Source organism: Cricetulus griseus, chromosome 5, assembly GCF_003668045.3.
Source record: "Cricetulus griseus strain 17A/GY chromosome 5, alternate assembly CriGri-PICRH-1.0, whole genome shotgun sequence".
Lineage (NCBI taxonomy): Eukaryota > Metazoa > Chordata > Mammalia > Rodentia > Cricetidae > Cricetulus > Cricetulus griseus.
The window spans coordinates 117,543,418-117,565,135 of NC_048598.1; the positions used below are offsets into that span (position 1 = coordinate 117,543,418).

Here is a 21,718-nt window from a genome sequence, read left to right on the forward strand (position 1 = left end):
ACCATGGTAACAGGGACAAAAAGATTTCTCCTTAAAGAGGCCTGAAGGAGAACAGAAGCATTTGGAACAACCATTTTAAAAAAATTAAGAGAGAAAAATGCATTTAAAATATAGTCTCTTAGTGGTGGATATTAATATAACACCTAGAAACATAACAGGCAACAACAACAACAAAAAACTACTCTAGAAAGAAAAAGAAAAATCACTGTCATGATTTAAGACTTTAGCCATCTTAAAATTTTACTTTTTTATTATTGTGTATGTCATAGCATACTTGTGAGGGTCAGAGGACAACTCTATGGAGTTGGTTCTTTCCTTCTGGCTCTGGGATTAAACTCTGGTCATCAAACATGCAACAACAGGTGGCAAGCACTTTTAGCCATGAGCCATCTTGCCAGCCTGATTTTACCCATCTTAACTGTTAGCAAGCACCAATCTCTAAAATGCCCTCTTTCGGTTCTCAAGTCTAATAGAAAGATTGCTTTATAGAAACCCTCTCTACCTCCTTCTCCAAGGACCAGGCTAGGACAGCAGTAGGCACTTAGGTACTTACTCTTTCTGCCGGGGGTCACTGATGATATGGCTTATCCTCTCGGTTCCTAGACTGCTTATGCTGGTTTCCTAAAAAGATAAGAAAAAGAGTGTCATCAAACCACAGAAGCAAATATATACAATTTAAGCTGTTACCAAGCTAAATTTTTCTCTAACCATACCAAGCAATCTTAAGGTTGTATCAATCTTAAAATCCAACAGCAACTATTTTTTTTTTAATAGGAGTACATCTTAGAAGTATCATCTATTACCTAGCTATTCTCTGCTGACTTAAAAGGCTTTTAAAAAGCCGTTATAAATACTGTTTGTTGGGCTTGGGATATTTTTCTATTCTAAATTTAGTTTTGTATAAGTGTGTGTGCGCAGGTACACGTGTGTGGGCACTCATAAGTGTGTGCATGAGTAGAAGCCAGAAGACTATCTCAGGTGTCATTCTTCAGGCACTGTCCACATTTTTTGAGACAGAGTCTCTCCTGGCCTGAGCTTAGCTATCTTCCTCCTCCCCAGCGCTGGAATTACAAGCATGCCATTGCACCCGAGGTGTTTCTCCCATATTGTTCTGGGGAACAATCTCAAGTCCTCCACAAGCACTTTGCCAACTTGAGCAATAAACTCCAGCTCTGTTTATTTTTTAATTGACACATAAGTGAAATATAAAACTAATACCAAATACTGTTTCTTTTTCTTTTTAAAGATTTTATTTATTTATTATGTATACAACATTCTGCTTCCATGTATATCTGCACACCAGAAGAGGACACCATATCTCATAACGGATGGTTGTGAGCCACCATGTGGTTGCCAGGAATTGAACTCAGAACCCTTGGAAGAGCAGTCAGTGCTCTCAACCTCTGAGCCATCTCTCCAGCCCTCAAATACTGTTTCAACATGTATATAGTTGTTAGTTGTTTAGATGTATATGTAACACTTCCTAGAGTATAAAGAAGCAGAAAAACTTTTTGGAAGATTCAACACTTTTTTGGGGGGAGAAATGATTTCATTGTGTAGCTAGCTAATGCTGGCCTCAAACTCCTGCTCCAGCTTCCCGAGTGTTGAGATTAGAGGTGTATGTCACCATACTCAGGGACAGGAAGACGTTTTCAGCAGAAGAGCACACTAAGCTCCATGAACTATCTGACTGAGGCTCAACAAGTGCCACAAACACTGAATGAACATCACTGAGGATCTGCTGACTACATGTCTATGCATTAAAGAACTTATGCTAATTACACAACTAAGCAGCCAGGCTAGATCCATACAGTTCAGTGGTACACAAGGCCCTGAGACAACAAAGCACACCACAGTCACAAATCACAAAGATTATCACTGTGTTCTGTTCCTTGAACATTATTTCAAAGTAAAAGCAGAAGGCTGTATGAACTGATTCTAAAATTCAGGGCTCTCAGCCTGTCACCTCCACTGGAGAGTGGCAGAAGGCACTAGAAGGCACTCACCCTCCCCTAACGAGCACATTTACAATGACAGCTGCCACAGCAACCTGCCCAGAAACAAAAGTCACACACAAGAGGAAGTGCTAAGGCAAGGGGGCACAAGACACAGGCATGAATGTCAGTGCTCCTCAAAAACATCTGTGTCTTGGCATTTGTACTCAACTCTGTGTATGAGTTAGCCTGAAGAATAGGAAACACACTTTAACAGAACCACCAGTTCTAGAAAAATTAATTTGAGGTCAGATTCTAAACAGGGGTGGGGGTAAGCAGAGGGTTCTCTCGTTACATTCTTCATGTTTTTCATCCCTCTGGCTATGCCTCCAGTTCAGAGATACAGAATGTAGAGAGGCCAAGGGAAGAGATGGGTGAATAATGAGCTATTTGTTACAGTAGAAAAATTATTAACTTAAAATGCCGTAATATTTAAATTTACAGTTTATTACTGTGTAAATTACAAGCAGTACTTTGTGTAATTAGCAGCTCGCTGGCAGGGAGCTGTGAATGAAACTCATTATTTATGATTACAGTTTAGAAAGAGAAGAGAGGGATAAGGAGAGAAGCAGGGAGAGCAGAGCGGTGACCTCTTCTAGAAATGACAGATCTCCCTTTAAGGTGATGAAGATGAATTTAGAAGCACATCTCACCCTATTTGCTTGAGGTCGTTAGCTGCATGTCCAATAAAGCCTAGATTCCTCTCAAGCACACTGAAGAGAGCCTTCAAAATGAACTAACCCATGTCCATGGAAGCAGACAGCTCTTAATTTGTTGAGCTTAAAGAAAGGCAACAGATGGGAGGAGACCATTACTCTACCTAATCAACAGAAGGCAGAGTAAAACCTCAGTCCTCTACCCTCAAACTTCTGCCTTCCTTAACCCCACCCACACAGAAGGACTACCTCTCAAGGAGTGAGCTCCTAAAACCAACAAGGGTGTTCAGGTCCATGGTCTGTACATGGAGTAAGCCAAAAGGAACATAGTGTGATTCTTCCAATGTTCAAATGCCTCTCTAGTTAAAGAGTGGAACTGGAATTTAAAGGTAAGAAAAAAGAATCTGGCTGGAAAAATAGCTAAGTAGGTAAAGGCACTTGCTGCCAAATCTGATGACCTGAGTTCAATCCCAGGATCCCCATGATTGAAGGAAGAGAAGTGACTCCTGCAAATTGTTTTCTGAGATAAACACACACACAAATTAATTAGCCAGACCTCTTATTTCTTTCTTTCCCCCCAATGCTCCAAAGTCCAGAAAATAGGTCTCTGGGTAGACTACAATACAAAGCAGTAGCCAGATGAATGTGACCACCAACCATTCACATGACTTGGCAAACATGGTAAATGCCTGACAAACTCTTCCTCACTACCATCTTCCCTGTCCGGCTATGGAACCTTTGTCTTAGCCTATTTCTCAATCTCAAAGCTGGAATACAATTTAAATCAAGAGCTTGGCACATGCCTATAATCCTAGGATTCAGGAAGTTAGACAGAACAATTTCAAGTTGAAGGCCAGCCTAGGACACAAAGCAAGTATCAGGCCAGTCCGGATTTCATTGAGGCCCTGTCTCCAAAGGGTAAAACATAAAAATAAATTTAGTTTTAAAAGAATAAAGTTACCCTAGGTTCAAGTCTCTATTCTGCTACGTGGATGGAGGGAATACCACACATTTCTTACTTCTTTGAACCTAAGTTCTCCTTGTGGGCTAAAGCAACAGTTGGGAAGAATCAATGGCCCAGTGCCCAGCACAGGCCCTGGCAAGAAGTAGGTGTCCCTAGGGGCCAGGGAAGAGCTCCTGGACTACTACTGTGAAGCAGGCTTAGTGCTACTTTATGTGTCGGGGAGAAGGTATTGCTCATTTGGTTCTGTTTGTTGTTGTTTAGCTTTCTCCTTTTAAATCAATTCTAGGATAAAAAATCATTAGGATAAAAACACATTCCTGAATTCAGGAGTTGTAAAGAATCCAAAAGAGACTTTAAACTTGGGGCTGGAGAGATGGCTCAGCGGTTAAGAGCACTGCCTGCTCTTCAAAGGTCCAGAGTTCAATTCCCAGCAACCACATGGTGGCTCACAACCATCTGTAATGAGACTTGGTGCCCTCTTCTGGTCTGCAGGCATACACACAGACAGAATACTGTACACATAATAGATAAATACATAAATAAATCTTATCTTTCACATTTGTATCCATTCAAATCCCACATAATGTTCATTCACCCTTAACTCCCAGAATATCTCAGTTGTTTTCATTAACTCCAGAGAGTCCTGTGATGCCTTCAATTGTCAGTAGGGCACGCAAATCCCATGGGGACTACCACCTTCCCACAGCACTGGAGAAACCATGACATCTGTCACCTTCCCAGCCAGCCTTCTCCGCCCCTTCCTAAGGCACCGAGCTGCAGCTCCTGGCAACCGATTCAGACGAGCATGGTATCCTGTGGAAAGAAGGCAGCGTCAGTTACTGAACATACAAGATCCATAAGCACAGATATCCTAGCACAGTGGAGCCCTTACCCCAGCATCTCCACAAGGCTATCTGCCAAAGACTTACTGTGCCCCTATCTTTGTCCTGAGCAGTATCATCACAGGTGTGCCACTCTGAGCACCAAACATCAACAATACCAGGAAACTGGCCAAATGGTTGATTGCAACTTCCTATAAAACAGTCCTGCTCATTGTCACACATCTTAGGCAATGGCCCAGACATTCCAAAAATTGAAATGACCTTGTCACAATATGGAGCTAACTAAAAAAGAAGTCGCTGGGCGTTGGTGGGCACACGCCTTTAATCCCAGCACTCGGGAGGCAGAGGCAGGCGGATCTCTGTGAGTTCGAGGCCAGTCTGGTCTACAGAGCGAGTGCCAGGATAGGCTCCAAAGCTACACGGAGAAACCCTGTCTTGAAAAAACAAAACAAAACAAAAAAAAAAAAAAACAACAAAAAAACAAACAAACAAAAATAAAATAAAATAAAATGAAAAAGAAGTGTCACCACATTTCTGTCTCCTGTTATGGGCCCTTTCCACCCCATCCTTCTCCTTTAGAACTGACATAAAGCAAAGGAACATATATGTATTTGTGTCGAGTACACAATAATAGGATCATTAAAACAAATACATTTAAAAAGTATTTCAAAACCATTCACTTAAAAAAACCAAAAAAATCCACTTAAAAATGCCCTATTTTCTTGTTTGTGAATGTTCTTTGTAAGAGCCAATCTTTCAAGCTCCCAACGAGCATTCAGAAAGCATTGCATCAGCTTTGCAACGGCGTATGTCACTGTGCCATGACTGATGCCAGGCTTCCTAAAGTGTCCCAAGAGCCTAACGAGTCAACTTAGGGATGGGAGACCATGAGCTTTGTGATTCACCTATGACTAACTCCACAATTCAGAGAGTAATGGATGGTCAGAGACATTCAGAGACATTCGAGTGATAGAGCAGAGCACACTAAGTCTTCCCAAAGAGAACCATAAAGCCATGACCCTGACTTTGGTCTTCTCTAAACTCACCTCTTTGAGCTGGCCGGGAAGGTAAAAGGAATGTGGGATCTGACAGTTTATCCAGTCCGGAGTCCATTCTTTCTGCTTCAGTGCAGTGATCAGGAGCCCACTTGGGTAGAAGGTTATGGACAGTGAATCCGGGGACACATTCTCCTTCATAAAACCAATCACTTTGCTCATCGTCCCCTAAAGCAAACAGATCGTGTCCTGAGCTGTCATGTTAAAATCCAAATGCTAGGAAGGTTTCTTAATGCTATAGTTAGATACTGTCAAATAAACCAAAGTACAAAAGAACTGTCCAGTTCCTCTTGGTACACTAAGATGAAAACTAAGATATCAATATAGTTCCACATGAATGTTGGATTGTTTTTTTCACCACTTCAAAAGTAAAATCTAAATCTAGTCTTACAGCCCTCCAGAATTCACATGGAAAACCCGAAAATATGTTATCTCTTCCAAAACACACAATAGCTCCAACTAACAGTGAGGCAACTAATGCCTAGAAGTCAGGGTTAAGCTAGTAAATGAAGTCAGAATTTGAACCTACAACCTGACAAAGCCCAAGTGTTTCCCATAAAAACAAACTGCCTTCCTTACCATTACCCATTGTGAAGATAAATACAGTTCAAAGTCATAAATAAATGTTCTTCAATTCAAAAATTAGCTTTTATTGCTGGGGGATTTTTTACATATTTGCATTTTATCACAATAGATGAGTAAAGAATTTATGCCCACGCTTTGTTTTGGTTGGTATCTCATTGACGAGGCAGAAAATCACTTTGAACTAGAAATCCAAGCTACCAGGAAAAAAATAACCACAGAAACAACCAATAAAACTCCCTAAGCTTTTCAAGGATCTAGGACATTTGCCAGAGGCCATATTGTTCATTAATGGTTAAGGTCTCAACAAACCCATACATCCAACCTCTTGGTTTGAACTTTCAATCAGCTACCATACAACAGTTCAGTTTCTACCACTAGAGTGTATTCCTGCTAACAAGACAGGTAAGAAAAAGGCACCAAACTGCAAAAATAAATAAACCATTACAACAACATCTAAAGTTCATGAGACCTTCATCTCCCAACACACATGTACCAAGCCCCATCTGCCAAATACATGAAGCCACTACCCACGAGGATAATAATGACTCTTAAAACTGATGTTGAATCTCCAAGGAGGACAATAAAGCCTGTATTCTGCAAATAATAGCTATTACCACCAAGCACTAAAGAAGATGCTCTTTTCTGTCTTGAAAACAGAGGTTCTCATACTTCAGCAAGCATCAGATGCACTAGAAGGGCTTGTCAAAACCAGGATGTGGAGAAAGTGAGATGATGACGACACATGTCAGGTGACAAACAGATTGCTGGGCCCTATCTACCAAAGTTTCTGATTTGAACAAAACACTAGCAAGTTCTGTCATGAAGCTGAGCAGATCTGGGGAGCACCATTAGAGAGCACCACTGTGCATGCGCCTCAGCAGTCAGTGTCTCAGGTGGACTCAGGACAGACACTGGTAAACACAGCCAGTTTCTATGCACTGTGACTGTGCTCATTCCATTCTCATCCAGAGCCTTTCTCGGGACATGCACTGCACCAGGTAAACGCACCAGATCATGTTTTCTGACAATGAATTATTGCAGAATGGGAATCTGGGTTGTCACAATTCACTCATGATCCAATAATAAAAATCTTTAAAAAGGACTTGTAGTAGGGCATGGTGCCACAGTGCTCAGGAGGCAGAAGCAGGATGATCTTTGTGAGTTTGAGGACAGCCTAGTCTACATAATGAGTTCCAGGGCAGCCAGGGCTATGCAGAGAGACCCTGCCTCAAAACCAAAATAATAAACAAACAAACAAATAAGAAGAAAAGGACTGGCTGAAGTAGCAGAAACTGTGAGACTGTCAGATAAAATCCTGCCATTTTGCTTCTCTCTGCCACCCTCTCCTAGAAACAGCCTTAGCAATTTGATCCCCAGTAAACCTTTTTTCTACGCACGGAATAGTCTAGTTTGGAGGCTTACTGAACCCTTGCTTATACTTACCTGGGTTTATCAACTCAATAGGGGCTCTTGCATTACGGGCAATGTATAAGGGGCCATGCTTATAGGGCTGGAGAGATGGCTCGGTGTTAGGATCGTTCACTGTTCTCACACAGTACCTGGGTTCGGTTCCAAGCACCTACAACAGTAGCTCACAACTGTCTACAATTCTAGTTGCAGGGGATTTGATGCCTTTTCTGATCTCTTCAGGTTCATGTACCCTCATGATGCACATACATACAATCAGGCACACACATACACAAAAAATAAAATGAGTATTTTAAAATAGTAATTCCTAGCTGTGGAATGCTTCAATGGAAAGCACATAACACAAGAGGTATTTTTTTTAAAAAAAGCAGAGGTTGGAGAGATGGCTTAGAAGTTAGGAGCCTGGGGTCAGTTGCCAGCACCCACACAGGGACTCATGAGCATCCACAACTCCAGTTCCAAGGATCCAATGCCTTCTTCTGACCTATGAGGTTACCAGGCATACACATGGTACACATTACTTACATGCAGGCAAAACACTCATATACATAAATTTTAAAAACATCTAAAAACAAACAAAACCAAAAGGCAGCAGGTACAAGGAACAAAAACAAAAGGCAACAGGTGCGTGCGCGCGCGCGCGCTGGCCGCGCGCGCGCACACACACACACACACACACACACACACACACACACACACACACACACGGCTCCTTCAGGAAAAAAATACACATTTAAGTGGGATACTTGGTGACTTTTTAAGACACTTATTAAATATTCACTCAGGACATTACAGGGCTTATTCATATGACTCTGTCATAATCTTGAGGCATTTAAACTTAAATAAGGTAAAAGTTATTCCTCAGTAAAAGTAAGAACATATCAACCCTCTCCAAAAGAATTATGTACGAGACTATTACTGGTTTTAATTAAAAGAAACTTTCACAAGCTCCAGCCTTGACACTCTGACCCCATGGACTAATGATTCTCAAACTATAAGCTACTATATAAGAACTATGTAAGAACTACTATATAAGAACTTTGGGGGTTTGTAAAAACTACAGATTTCAGGGACCAACTCCAAATCTATTTGATTTCTAGCAGCTCAGAAAATCTGGAATTTTCACAGTTCCCCAAGTGGTTCTCCTATGCCTTCAGTAAGTCACTCCAGTCATTGAAATCAATCACTGAGACAAAGTCCCAAAGCTGGAATCAAGACTACTTTGCCAGGGAGCCAGAGAGCAGCAAAGTATGTACTGCTCTTCCAAAGGACCAGAGTTTGGTTTACAGCACCTTTATCAGACAGCCCACAAAGCCTGTTTAACTCCAGCTCCCAGGGAATCTAACGTCCTCTTCTGGGCTCCTGGGTGACTGCACTCACCATGCACGTACCACACTCAGACAGACACACATGTATACACATAACTTAAAATTTAAAAAGTAAGAGTCTTTTTAAAAAAGCTTCCGAATGTTTAAAAAGATTACCTTGCCGTCCTTCGTCATTGGTGAAGAGCCCCGCATCACTGCTGCTGCACACACTGCTAGTTTCGCTGGAAAAAAAAAGACACAAGAGAGCTCAGCAACTCCAATCAGAAACCATTTTCAAATGGACATCTCAATCATCTAACTTCACTTCAGCCAATCTGGTCTATAAATTTCACACAGAAGACACAGGTAAAATTTATTCATCCTTCCCTCAAAAGGTAAGAGAATTCTAAAACTCTAACACATTAAACTAGTTTCAAAATACTTAAAGTCACTGTCATAAAAGGCCACAGGAAGCAGCAACCAACAGCTTATTCTTCTTTTTCTTTCTCCTTTGGTATGACCTATGAGGACTCTGTGAGCTGTCCATTCTTTGTTACAACAGCTTACCTTTGCAGATGAGTGCAGAATCCCCCAAATGGTTTCTAAAGTTTTAAGTGGCTGGAAGAAAAACTTCAAAAATGAGTACTTTCTGACATGTAGAAATCACATAAAATTCCAATCTTAGTGTACATAAATAAAGTTTATTGAAACACAGCCATGTTCATTCATTTATGTACCACCAGGGGCTTACTATCTGCAAAGGTAAGCAGTTACAACAGAGAATGGACAGCCTACAGTCCTCAGAACTGGCTGTGAAATTACAGAGAAATTACAGAGAAAGTGTTATAAGTTCTACTCTAAGATAACTATGTTCCCATTGTCTTAATGTTAAAAGAAATTAGGAGGTGTTTTATCATAAAGTCCATAAAGACTCTTTCCATTAATTTCAAGGCACCAGCAACATTACAACATTACAACACCCTCTGATTATTTTCATATGGAATCTATTCTCTCCTTATATTCTAAATTAAAAGGATAGGCTCAAAAAATATCTGTTGATCAAAAAAGAGGATAAACATTTTTTTCCTACTGTGTCAACAGCATTTCAGGAGAATATTCTTGGAAGAACTTGGACTGAACTTATCCAAGAGTTTCCTACATGGAGTTTGTAATGACAATGATGTTATGAAACCATCATTATAACCAACATCATGTCTACAGAATACTTATTCCATAAAAGTATCATTATTCTACCAATGTGGAAATGAGTGTATTATCTGAAGACATTTTCTAATTCTGTGTATTCCCTCAGAGTAACTTGCACTGTGTAAGTACATGTTTAAAAAATCTTGTTAACTGGGTGGTGGTGGCACACGTCTTTAATCCCAGCACTTGGGAGGCAGAGGCAGGCGGATCTCAGTGACTTCAAGGTCAGCCAGGCTACACAGAGAAAACCTGTCTCAAAAACCAATAGGAAGCAAAAGAAACTTGTTAGTACAATTTGATAAGAAGGAAAAAAGTGGGAGCTGCAAATCATGCTTACACACAAGAACTAAGAAGCAAGTTGCAAGAATGAAGTCTTTGCTAGAAAGGCAAACATGTCCCTTTCAAACTAGGACCAAAGGTGTCCAGTCCTACAGCCCTCCTCACTCATTTATTTCTTGCTCAGTGATTATGATTCTTAAAAATAAATGTATTATTTTATGTGTGTGTTTTGCCTACATGTATGTGCCTGGTACCCTCAGAGATCAGAAGAGGACAGCAGGTTCTCTGGAACTGCAGCTATGGATGGTTGTAAGTCACCATGTGGGTGCTGGGAACTAAACCCTAATCCTCTTGCAAGAGAAACAAAGCGCTCTTAACTGTTGAGCCATCTCTCCAGTCCTGAGATTATGTTTGTAACAAATCACACGTATAAGATCTCTGAATAATTTAATCAACTATAAGATGTTAAATTAATATTCTATTGGAAACTAACTCCTAAGAAGCTAGAGATGTAGCTCAATGGGGAGAACGCTTGCCTAGCATATGTGAAACCCTGGGTTCAATCCCCAGCCCTGCACAGATCAGGTGCAGGTATGTACATGAACAATCTCAGCACTAGGAAGTACAGGTAGAAGCATCAGAAATTCAAAGTCATCCTCCTAGACAGTTGTGTTCAAGGCAAGTCTATATACAAGACACCCTGTCTGAAACAAACAAGAAAACAATTAGAAATAAGAGGTGAGGGAGGGAAGGAGCAGGTAGACAAATGGATAGACAGACAGGCTGGCTGGCTACATAACCCTGGCTGTCCTAAACTTACTCTGTAGACCAGGCTGTCCTGGAACTCACAGAGATCTGCCTGCCTATGCTTCCCGAGTGCTGGGTTAAAGGTGTGCACAACCATACCGGGCTAAAGCTGACACCTTTTATTAGTAACAATTTTCTTTTAGAACCTGTGTAGACAAGTCCAAGAATTCACAATATCAGGCTCTTTTGGATTTCTTCCCACCCCTAAGCCTTCATATTTTTCTACCTTTGTCAGGAGCCTTTGACTGGACAAGGAAAAAAAATCTCTGTTCCTCCTTTGTGCGCAGAGAAACTGATCCACCTCTGTAGCATCCATTCCACATGTGGCCCCCTGAAGCTCAACAGGAAGACAGAACCTAGCCTCTGAATCTTCAGATAAAAAGGAAAATGAGTCTACAAAGAGCAGATAATGCAATGAGAACCTCTTAAAGTGACAGCAGCAAATAACTCTGTGCCTCCTGTTTTGGCTCAGGAGTTGTCCTGTCCACCCCATTCTCCTGGGCTTACGAGATCCAAGCCTACCGATGGTGCATGTACAAACTCCTCTCAGACTACTCTAAAATAATGGAGAGCACTACAGTACTTTGCACATAAATCCCCCAATCCATTACTAAAGTGGGAGAATGAAACGTTCTAACAGAAGAGTGAAAAGACCCTCTCTCGGTTAGCCCAGAGCTTCAGAGTTACATGTTTACCAACACTGCAAGTACCCTCACCAAGACCAGCAAGAGTCTTCTCAAGGGCAATTTAAATGATGCACTTGATATCTCAGGGTCAAGATAACGGGGGAGAAATATGAAGAATTAGGAGTGCTTTCCAAAGGCAAATGTCTTTCAGTTAATAAGGGATAGGACACATCTGGAGGTTAGCCTTACAACAATAGGAAAATCATTCCCATTCAACAGCTGGAAAGTGTCAAAAAGATTCACAGGAGGGTAAAAAAAAAAAAAAGAGAGAGAGAAAAAAAAAAGAAAGAAAAGAAAAGAAAATAGCAGAGGTCTGAGAACAACTTGGAGAAGGTGAGTTCTCTGATTTACTTATTTTTGTATGTGTGTGTACATTTAGGTGGTGGAATTGGTTCTTGTCTTCCACCATGTGGGTCCCAGAAACTAACCTCAGGTCATTGCAGCAAGGACCCCTACACACTGAACCATATCACTGGCCCTATGGGTTTTCACCTTTCACCAAGTGTGATCCAAGGATCCAACTCAGATCACCAGGCTTAGCAGCAAGCACCTTCACCCACTGAGCCATCTAACTGACTTCTCTACAATGCTTTCAGCTTAAAAAATGTTTCCATATTTCACTGAGCAGCATGATCACCATTTTAAATGAGACACAAAATTAGAGCCTGGATTTTGGACCACCAACTGTATTATCTAATTACTATAGTATTATTGGAAAAGCAACTGAAGCACATCCAAAAGAAATAACAGAAGTGTAAAGAAAGCCACCTTAGCCAGCACCTCTAAAGATTGATCCTCCCACCAACATTCTATTAGAATTAAAAGAAGGTGATTGGCACACACACATCACTTACACTCTGTAAATAGTGCTTTGCTTTATCACACAGCCACCCAACCTACACATCTGGCCTTCCCACCAGAGCATCATTTTAATTAGAGGCTCTCTCAGTGGAGCAGATGATTAGACACAGTACCCACATCCACATAAGCATGGATCACAGCAATGAACCCAATAAACTGCCCCTCACACCTCATCTACTGCAACCTCTCAGTCAATCACTTAACAGCCCTCAGTTGTGACTCAACTGCTTTTGTCTCTAAAATGTTCTTTCCCAAATTCGGAAAATGAACTGTATGTACTTTTAGTATATTAAAGGTTTGAATTTCAAATGAGCACAAGGCCTCAATTTTAAAACTATGGTATCTTTATTCTAAAGGAAAAATCAATTGTTTGGTTTTATTTCATTTTCTCAATTTGAAATTCATGCCTATTATAGAAAGCTGAGCCAATGAAGTGAGAACCCAATCTCAGTAGAGAAAAATCTTCAGCAGGCATCCTCAACTAGGGGCAATTTTGCATCCCTCTCAGGGTCATTTAGCAACGACTTCAATCTTCTCCCTCCTATACTAGGAGGGATTGAAGCCTGGGCCTCAGCATTGACTGTACATACCACCACAGTCCTTGGAAGCATTTTTCATAATTATGGCATACAGGGTGAAGAAAGACAAAAGTAACTGAAAATCAGTGTCAGTGAGAAACCAAAGGACTAAAGTGGAGTGTGATAGAGGATGACACCCACGTCCTCCTCTGGCCTCCACACAAAGGTATGCATATCTGAGTGCACACATTCATACAACACACACACACACACACAGAGAGAGAGAGAGAGAGAGAGAGAGAGAGAGAGAGAGAGAGAGAGAGAGAGAGAGCACTGAACTACAAAGTTACCATGCACGTTTGTTGTTCCCATTTATTAGCCAACAAGCCTGTTACATATAATTTTTATACATTTAAACTAAACAAATTTATGGCTCTTCTGATTATTTTAGGTTTTCAAACTAAATAATACTGTATTTAACCAAAACTTTAAAAAATATTTTAGAATCCAGGAGAAGAAAAGGAACTGTCACTTGTACATGCATTGACCAAGGATCAATGCTCTTCCTATCTATTTTCTGTCATGCTTCTGGGTAGAAGTGGAGGTTCTGCAACTGCATGCTATCATGAACCTGTATTCCACACAATGGAACATAAGGTCACTCAGAGACAGCTCGGCGGGGCAGTGAGTTAATGTTCAGTTTCATCTAGATGGCACCATGAATGCAGCCAGCAGCCTACCCAGTTCATGTGAACAGAAAGGTTCCAGGACAATTATGTAGTTTGCTGGGTATACTAGGCTGGTGGCTGAGCTCAAAGGAGCCCACCCATCCTCTACACATTGTCTACCTATTTGTTACATTAATAACAATTCACCTTTAGGTGGGAAAGGGTTCATTTTTAAGGGGCCTACATTTCTGAAACTTTTTAAAAAAAATCTTATTTTTTTGTGTGCATGAGTGTTTTGCCTGTATGTATGTCTGTGTACTATGTACATACTAGTACCTGTAGTGGGTGCAGGATATCCTGACATGGGAGTTACAGGCGGTTGTGGACTATCATGTGAGTGCTGAAAATCAAACCTAGCTCCTCTGAAAGAGCAGCCAGTGCTTTTAACCATGGAGCCAACTCTCCAGCCCCTATTCTGAGCCTTTGTGTTGCCTTTCCATATGAAATTTTCTTTTCTATATGCAAGAAGAAAACAATGTTTATCTCCTCAAAATTCTGGCAGCAAATACACTGCCATCCTCACTCTTATCACTGAGGATGAATGCCATGGTATTTCCATCCCTTTTAGGCTCTGTCTTCATACCTGTTCCACCCAGACTGCCAATGCAGAACATAAAAACATTGCCAGGACATGTATGGGGAAAGAATTCTTTTCATTAGTTCTCCATTTTAAACTTGGGTTAATTTTTTTTTCAATCCAGGAAATTTTTTTCCCCATCAGTTGTAGCTCTTAAACCCTTCTTTTCCAGTGCCTTGGTTTCTTCACTGGGAGAATATATGCACTGACTGAGCCTCTGATCTCTTGTCCTCCAGATCTGATGGCCTCTCTCACCAGTATCTCCTTCATCTGCATTCTGGGAAGACTCTAAAGTTTTCTGTATCATCAATTTCTATCCTTTACCTTATAATTACAATTACACCTTAAATTTCCTTGTACATGTCCCTCCCAAATACTAGTTGTCTGAATAGTCACCTTCCAATTCTCTGTTTCCTATCTCAAAATGAATTCTATCTTCTTGTATCCTGGTACATATTTCCTAAAATATTCTTCTGATTTCCACTGCAATCTTCAAAGGTTTATTCTTCCTCTGAACTTTGAGAACAATGTTCCCCTTTCCCTTATTCTACAGAATGTGTCAAAAGGCCTCTTTTTTTTCTTTTAGTGAACATGTCCCAATTTATTTGTTATAGTTCTCTTTTAAATAAATGAAACTGGACATTTCCTCCGACTTCATGATCTAGTATGTTTTTAGTTATAGATCACTGTGCAAAACAGGTTTCATTACGGTGTCTTCATAACTGTATACCACATACCCAGCTCCTATTTACTTACCCTCCCCACGGCCTTTTCCTCCCAGGCTGGGCCCCTGCCTCTTCCTCTTCCCAAATGGCTGCCTCACTGCTTTCAAGTCTTTTTTTTTTTTTTTTTTTTTAATGTCTAGATTCTATACAAGAGAGAACACATGTGATACTTGTCTTTCTGAGCCTGGCTGACTTCATTTAACATTATCTCTGATACCAGCCATTTTCCTGCAAATGATATGATTTCATTATACTTAATAGCTAAATAAAATTCCATTATTTCTATAAGCAGTATTTTCTTTATCAGCTAGGCTGAGTCTGTAACTTGACTATCGTGAATAGTCACAACAAATATGGGCATATAAGTATCTCTGTCCTGTGTTGGCATGAATTCCTTCAGGTATAACCAGGAATGGCATAGCTGGATCATTAATTTTCTTAGGAGCCTCCATACTGATTTCCATTGTGGTTGCATTAATTTGTATTCCAAGACTGCATAAGTGCCCCCAACCCCATCCTTGCAAGCATTTGCTACTGTTTGATTTCATGTTGACAGCCATTCTGACTGAGGTAAAACTGAATGAATGTCAATGTAGTTTTGATTTGCATTTGCCTGACGGGTAAGGATAATGAACATTTTTCACATATTTATTGGGATTTTGTACTTCTTTTGAGAACTGTCTGCTCAAATAGTATGCCCACTTACTAACTGGGTTATTTATTTTGGTGTTAATTTTCTGAGTTCTCTGTAGACTCTGGATATTAATCAGATGAATAGCTGGCAGATTTCCTTCCATCCTGGAGGCTCTCTTTATTCTGGTAATTATTTCTTTTGTTGTGCAGCAGCTTAATTTCATGTAATCTATTTGTCAAGTTTGGGGATTATTTCCAGTTATCCAAAGGCCACTGGTTTCTATCTGTCCCCAAGTATATATGTATATGCCTCAGACCCGTTCTCCTGTGCCAGACCACACCTGACCAATACGCATGAGGAGGCCTTGACAAAATCCCCAGGGCTACCGGGGTTTTTAATTCGAACAGGTCTACTAGACTGACACTGGACCACCTACCTACCCTCACTACCTGACTCCCACCCCACCCCACCAATCTGTTAACAAACTGAGGCATAGGAAACACGACAATCTCTAAAATGCACTACAAAGAAGGATTTTTTTCTTTTTTTCTGGCCATGCAATACTAAACTGTACGCTTGAAGACTCAACTTCCCATGACTGCCTCTTAATCACAAACACAAAACAGAGAGAGATCCAGACTTTCCTATCAAAGTATACTCCAAACAGAAAACTGGAAGTTACAGGTTGGAAGTGAAGGAGGGGGCAACATTCTGCCTGAGAGGTTCCAGCCACATTTGCATTTCTGAACCCAGGGCTGCCTGAGGAGAATGCCCACAGGGTCTTCCATTTTCGGGGCATCCTGACAAGATTACATTCCTCAGTATACCAGCCTGCAGCAGAGGAAACCTTGCTGATAGGCCAACTCTCCAATCCTGGTTACTGGTAATGTGAGTGTGCAAAGGTTTCATTTTTTTCCTATTGTTTTAAGCTTTCATTGCATTCGGTTGATTGACTGATGGGGGGGTGGAAGGGTTCTTTCCTTCCACCACATGGGCCCTGGAGATCAAACTCACATGGGTCAGGCTTGATGGCAAGCAGCTTCACATATTGAGGCATCTCGCTGGCCCAAATGTCTAATTTTTTCTAAGTATTCTAGTAGGTAGTTGAAGCTGCATATTAGATGCCTTTTAAACTCACAAAATTTACGAAAGCAGATAGACTAAGAAGCACAGGACCGCATCTGTCAGGGTCCTTATAAGTGTTCCAGCTTATTTCTCTCAGCTGTATGATGATGATAACGGGCATCAGGCCCTGCTGGAATTCCTAACCGTTGTAGTAACCTAGAACTCAGGACTCAGTGAAGCAATCCACTTCATTCTCAGAGTACTGCTCTGTAATATTATATACTTACTGTTTAGCTCTGTATTTCTAGAAAATATCTTTCCAGGAAGGAGACTCTAAGAGACAGACCTTCAAATACAGTCTTATCACAAGTGCCTCCCAGTGTCTTCTGGCTGTTTCTAAGAATGCACTATCAGAACTAGACTAAGCCTATACATAAGCAGTCTGTCTGTGCTAGTCTTCAGTACCTTTTGGTGAACGCTGCCAACTGCAGAAAAGGTAAGCATGTACTTGGTCAGCATCTCTGTTTGCAGAAAAGAAAAGCAGAACATTCCAACGCTACATATAGTCTTTCCACTGCCCCAGCAACCCCTGATTAATGACCTCCACTTGCAAAGGAGACTACTTACCTTAACCATGAAATAATGAATGCTATTGATCCAACAAGCTACTGCTATAGAATGTTATTGATCACCCAATCTTTGGTTAAAATGGTCCTCATTTAGCAATTTCACTGTCACAAACACCTGGAGCAAAGCACACTCATAATTAAAGAGTTTGGGGCAGTTCAAGTGAGAGGTGATGGACAGAGATCTCAGCATCCTCCCATTTATTCTTGCTTCTGAGCTATTGTTTGTGTCAGAAGGGATATTGATTTTCTATAAAAATAAGAAAACAAGAGGCACCAAGGGGCTGCAGAAGGTCAGCTTGGGCTGGGGAAGGAGAGGACAGGTCTAGCACTCCATCTCTGTCACTTGCCTTCCAAGACAAGGGACTATTTTCTTTCCTGTGAGATCGTCCTCTAATCCATCACCTGAGGAAGGCTCCTGATGTGACTTTAGGCCATCACCCTACCACTCTGCTCATAAAAGGACTGAACCATATTCAAGAGGAGCACAATGTGCTGCTGCAGAGCAGAGAAAACCAGGCTAAGCTCCATCACTGATGAGTAAGTGATATTCAGAAAATCTGAATGAAGATTGCAAGGAAGAAATTTTACAGGATTTGTAAAATCTCAGAGTATTCAGTCCCGTAAATACACAGAAAACATTACAGTAATAATTTGAACTTACACCAAATAAATAAAACTATAATATCACACCCATTTCTAAATCCTCACAATCTTGGCTGAAACACAACTGAATGAGGAACAGAGAAGGAAAAGCAGAAACAGCAGCAACGCTTAAAATTGTTAGCAATTTTAAGTTGTGAGTAATAAGCAAATTTAAGTAAACTAGAAATAAAGCCAATTAACATATATAATCAAATCCAAAACACTACCCACAGACTAGGCTAAGGTTAATAATCAACTAATCTCAGTAATTTTACAAGGTGGGTCAAGGTCAGTAAGTCTGCACAGCTGATGGTGAGAACCTCAACATGACTGACAGGAAGTAAAGTTCAACACTGTGATCTCTGTGTGACTGAACCATGGCACAGCCAAGCAGCTTCATTAAATAATAGCCACAGGGATTCTTGAAAGGACTTCTTTTAAAACAGGAGATAGAAAAATTTTTGACATAATCAACTTGCCAACAGGGAGTAAAATACAAATTATAACTATTTTCTATTTGTAGTCTAATGTTAGCCATGTTCATAAGACATGCTTAATACCTGAGGGTGGGGTTGGGGTGAGGCTGAGTACCTGCCCCACTATGTACAAAGCTCTGAGTTCAATCCCCAACACCCCAGCAAAACAAATTACAAGCCACAAGCTTGTAATTCCAACATTAGGAAGCTGAGGCAGGAGGATTGCCAAGTTGAAGGTCATCCTGAGGTAAAGACCCTATCCTAAATAATAATATAGTAGTAATGAGTAAAAATAAGTAACAATTAAGAGCAGCTTGAAACTGGTTATTGGGTTATTGAGGAAAGTTTGGACAGACTCTGATAAGAGAATAGAAAGCTCACTTCTCGACACAATGTATATAGGGAAAAAAAATCCAAGGCATTTCTATTTGTAACTACAGATAAATGGAGACCAGTCAAGGAGTGATTTAACATTACTTTAAAATTTTGATTCTACTTATTTATTTTTAAAAAAACAGAGTATTGTATGGCCCAGGCTGGTCTCAAACTCAGTAAGTAGCTGAGACTGATCTTGAACTTCTGATCTTCCTCCTCCATTTCCCAACTGCTGGGACTACAAGAATGTCCACCATGCCTAGTGATTCAATTAGAACATTTCAAAGACTCTTTCTCAGTGCATGTCTATTACCATAACCATAAATTCACCACCTAGCTTTCCCTGATAAATAAACTGATAAATAAAAATGGAATTATTTACAGTTTGGCCAAAAATCAGGGAGAGAAAAACTCCAAGGGTCTCAACTCCCTTCCCTTTACCATCTAGGATAAAATAACCCTGGAAATATACCCGTTGTTAACTGTGAGGTAAGCTGTCCAGACCTTGTGACATCCTGCCCCAGCATGGGACTCCTGGGGAAATTTCAATTCTTTGGGGTCCATTGTTTCAATAATCTTAACAGTGGGCAGGGAGGGCACAAGAGTCTCTCTTTTTTTAAGGGGGGTGTGTGTCCAGAAGAGTACTGAATGTGTGTCTGGAATTAGAGCTGGAATTACAGGTATAAATCACCCAACGTGGGTGCTGAGAACGGACCTCAAGTCTTTTTGAGAACAAGTGCTCTTGACTGCTGAGTCCTTTATCCAGCCTCCACGAGGGTCTCCTTTTAAAATACCTCCTCCCCAGCCACAACACAGGATTGATGTCACACTGTGACTTCACCCATTATTTCTTCAGTGACAAGGACTTCGGCATCCCTATTGCCGCAAAGGGGAAGTCCACTAGGGAGAGTCAGGTCTCCTCAATGTGAAAACAAGAAGAATTTCACAAGAAATCCTGTCGACTTCAGTTTCTCCTGGATTAGAACTTGGAGCCTGACAGTCTGGAGTAGAAAGGGACAGAAGACAGAAGCACCATTGCTGGACCACAGGCCCAGTGTCAGGCTCTAGCACACACAATACCTTCAGTTTAACAAGAAATTCTGGGGAAGAAAAAGACAAAGCAACATTCAAAAGGGTCATTTTAATTCTCCATCCTCAACTGTAGGAGTCTAAGATGTAAATGCCTGATCTTACAGCTAACTTGAATACCTCAACACAAGGGTTCAATATTATAAAAGGCTACAAGTTGGCAAAGCAATTCTTTTTTGATTAAAAATAGTGTGAGTATGGAGAAGAGTACCTTTATAACCCAAAACTTCATATAAATTGGATAAATAAGTCTTAGAGAGAATCAAACTTAGAAGAAAATTACTAGAGTCAAACTGTGAGCCTGCATCAACACAGCTGAACGTGCTGGCAAAATATAAAGGTAGTGAGACAATGTTTGAAAGTCAAATTAAAATCCATTCAGAGAAGGAGGAAGCACATCTACATAGCTTGTCCTGTTACCAACACAGCCTTGCTTGGTGGACCATAGCTTTGAGGGTGAAAGCTTCAGAAGAACAAGGCCCTAAGAAAGGTTACCTGTGCTACAGCTGTAAAACATAACAGGCAGCCAAACGTGGTGAAATATGAGCTTGGAAATCAGGTTTGACTCTCCGTCTAGACACTAGGGGACTCTGGCAAATTACTCAAATTCTAAACCTAGTTTTCTCTTCTAAAAATACAAACAATGAGGTTCTATCGACAGCAGAATTGTAAGGAATAAATAATATCTAGCAGGTGTGCAGTACTGTGCCTACACAGAGTACTTAACAAACCTGCAGCACTCAACCCACCTAACAGCCACCACTGACAGCATCTGAGAGGACACAGGAAGAGGGGGAGGAACACGGCAGAGCTGCTAAACATCCTGCAGAGTGCCACAAAGAACTGCCCCAGACACCCCAGGCACCCTCATGGAGAGGTCATATCTCTACTCTAGTAATAATATGAAAGCATCGAGATGCCAAGTATCCATGTTTTCAGGGTGAGTTACCACAACTACACTGACATCTTAAACATACAGCCATCAGAGTACTTTATCATATATGATAAAGATGAAAGGGTTCAAGTTTTTATTTTCAAACGCCACTATATATGTATACAACTTAAATGTCTGCCATCAGAAACACTCAAGGACTGACTAAGATTGCTCAGTGAGTAGATGAAAGCACCTGCTGCCAAGCTGATGACCTGAGTTTGAGCACGTGCACGCTCTCTCTTTCTCCCTCCCCGACCCCTCTAAGCAGGCAGGCAGGCAGGCAGGCAGGCACTGAAGAAGCTGATGGAATGACTCGGTGGGTAAAGTGCTCACTGAGCAAGCATGGGGACTTGAATCTAGACTCCTGACACCCACATAAAAGCTAGGCACAGCAGTGCACGGCTGCAATCTTACTGAGAAAGCTGAGACAGGTGGATTCCCAGGGCCTGCTGGGCACCAAGTCAAGCCAATTGATGAGCTCTGGGTTCAGTCAGTGACAGACAATTCCCCAAAACAAGGAGAAAAGTAATAGAGAAAAACACACACCATCCACCTTGGGCCTCCACATGGACACACACATGCAGTCAATACAGTCAAATTATAACTGGCAGGAAACATAATTATAGTCCCAAAGTGTATGATGTGATTTTGTTGTT

General features: G+C 40.9%; 1 protein-coding gene across 18 annotated transcripts in view; it reads right to left on the minus strand.

Annotated features, from left to right (window-relative positions):
* The window catches only part of Gpatch2l (G-patch domain containing 2 like), a 52,338-nt gene that overhangs the window by 27,063 nt on the left and 3,557 nt on the right, over window positions 1-21,718 (minus strand). For 12 of the 18 annotated variants that reach the window (XR_003485966.2, XM_027418585.2, XM_027418582.2 and 9 more), the window contains 4 exons: window positions 9,009-9,073; window positions 5,503-5,679; window positions 4,348-4,427; window positions 554-621 (listed from right to left, as the gene is read on the minus strand). Coding sequence is in view for 12 of the 18 variants with exons in the window: in XM_027418585.2 (XP_027274386.1) it covers window positions 554-621; window positions 4,348-4,427; window positions 5,503-5,679; window positions 9,009-9,073 (390 nt within the window). In the remaining 6 variants the exon portion in view is untranslated. Of the gene's footprint in view, window positions 1-553; window positions 622-4,310; window positions 4,428-5,502; window positions 5,680-9,008; window positions 9,074-21,718 lie in introns of all 18 variants that reach the window. The other 6 variants (XR_003485967.2, XR_004770034.1, XR_003485970.2 and 3 more) reach the window with 1 other exon arrangement.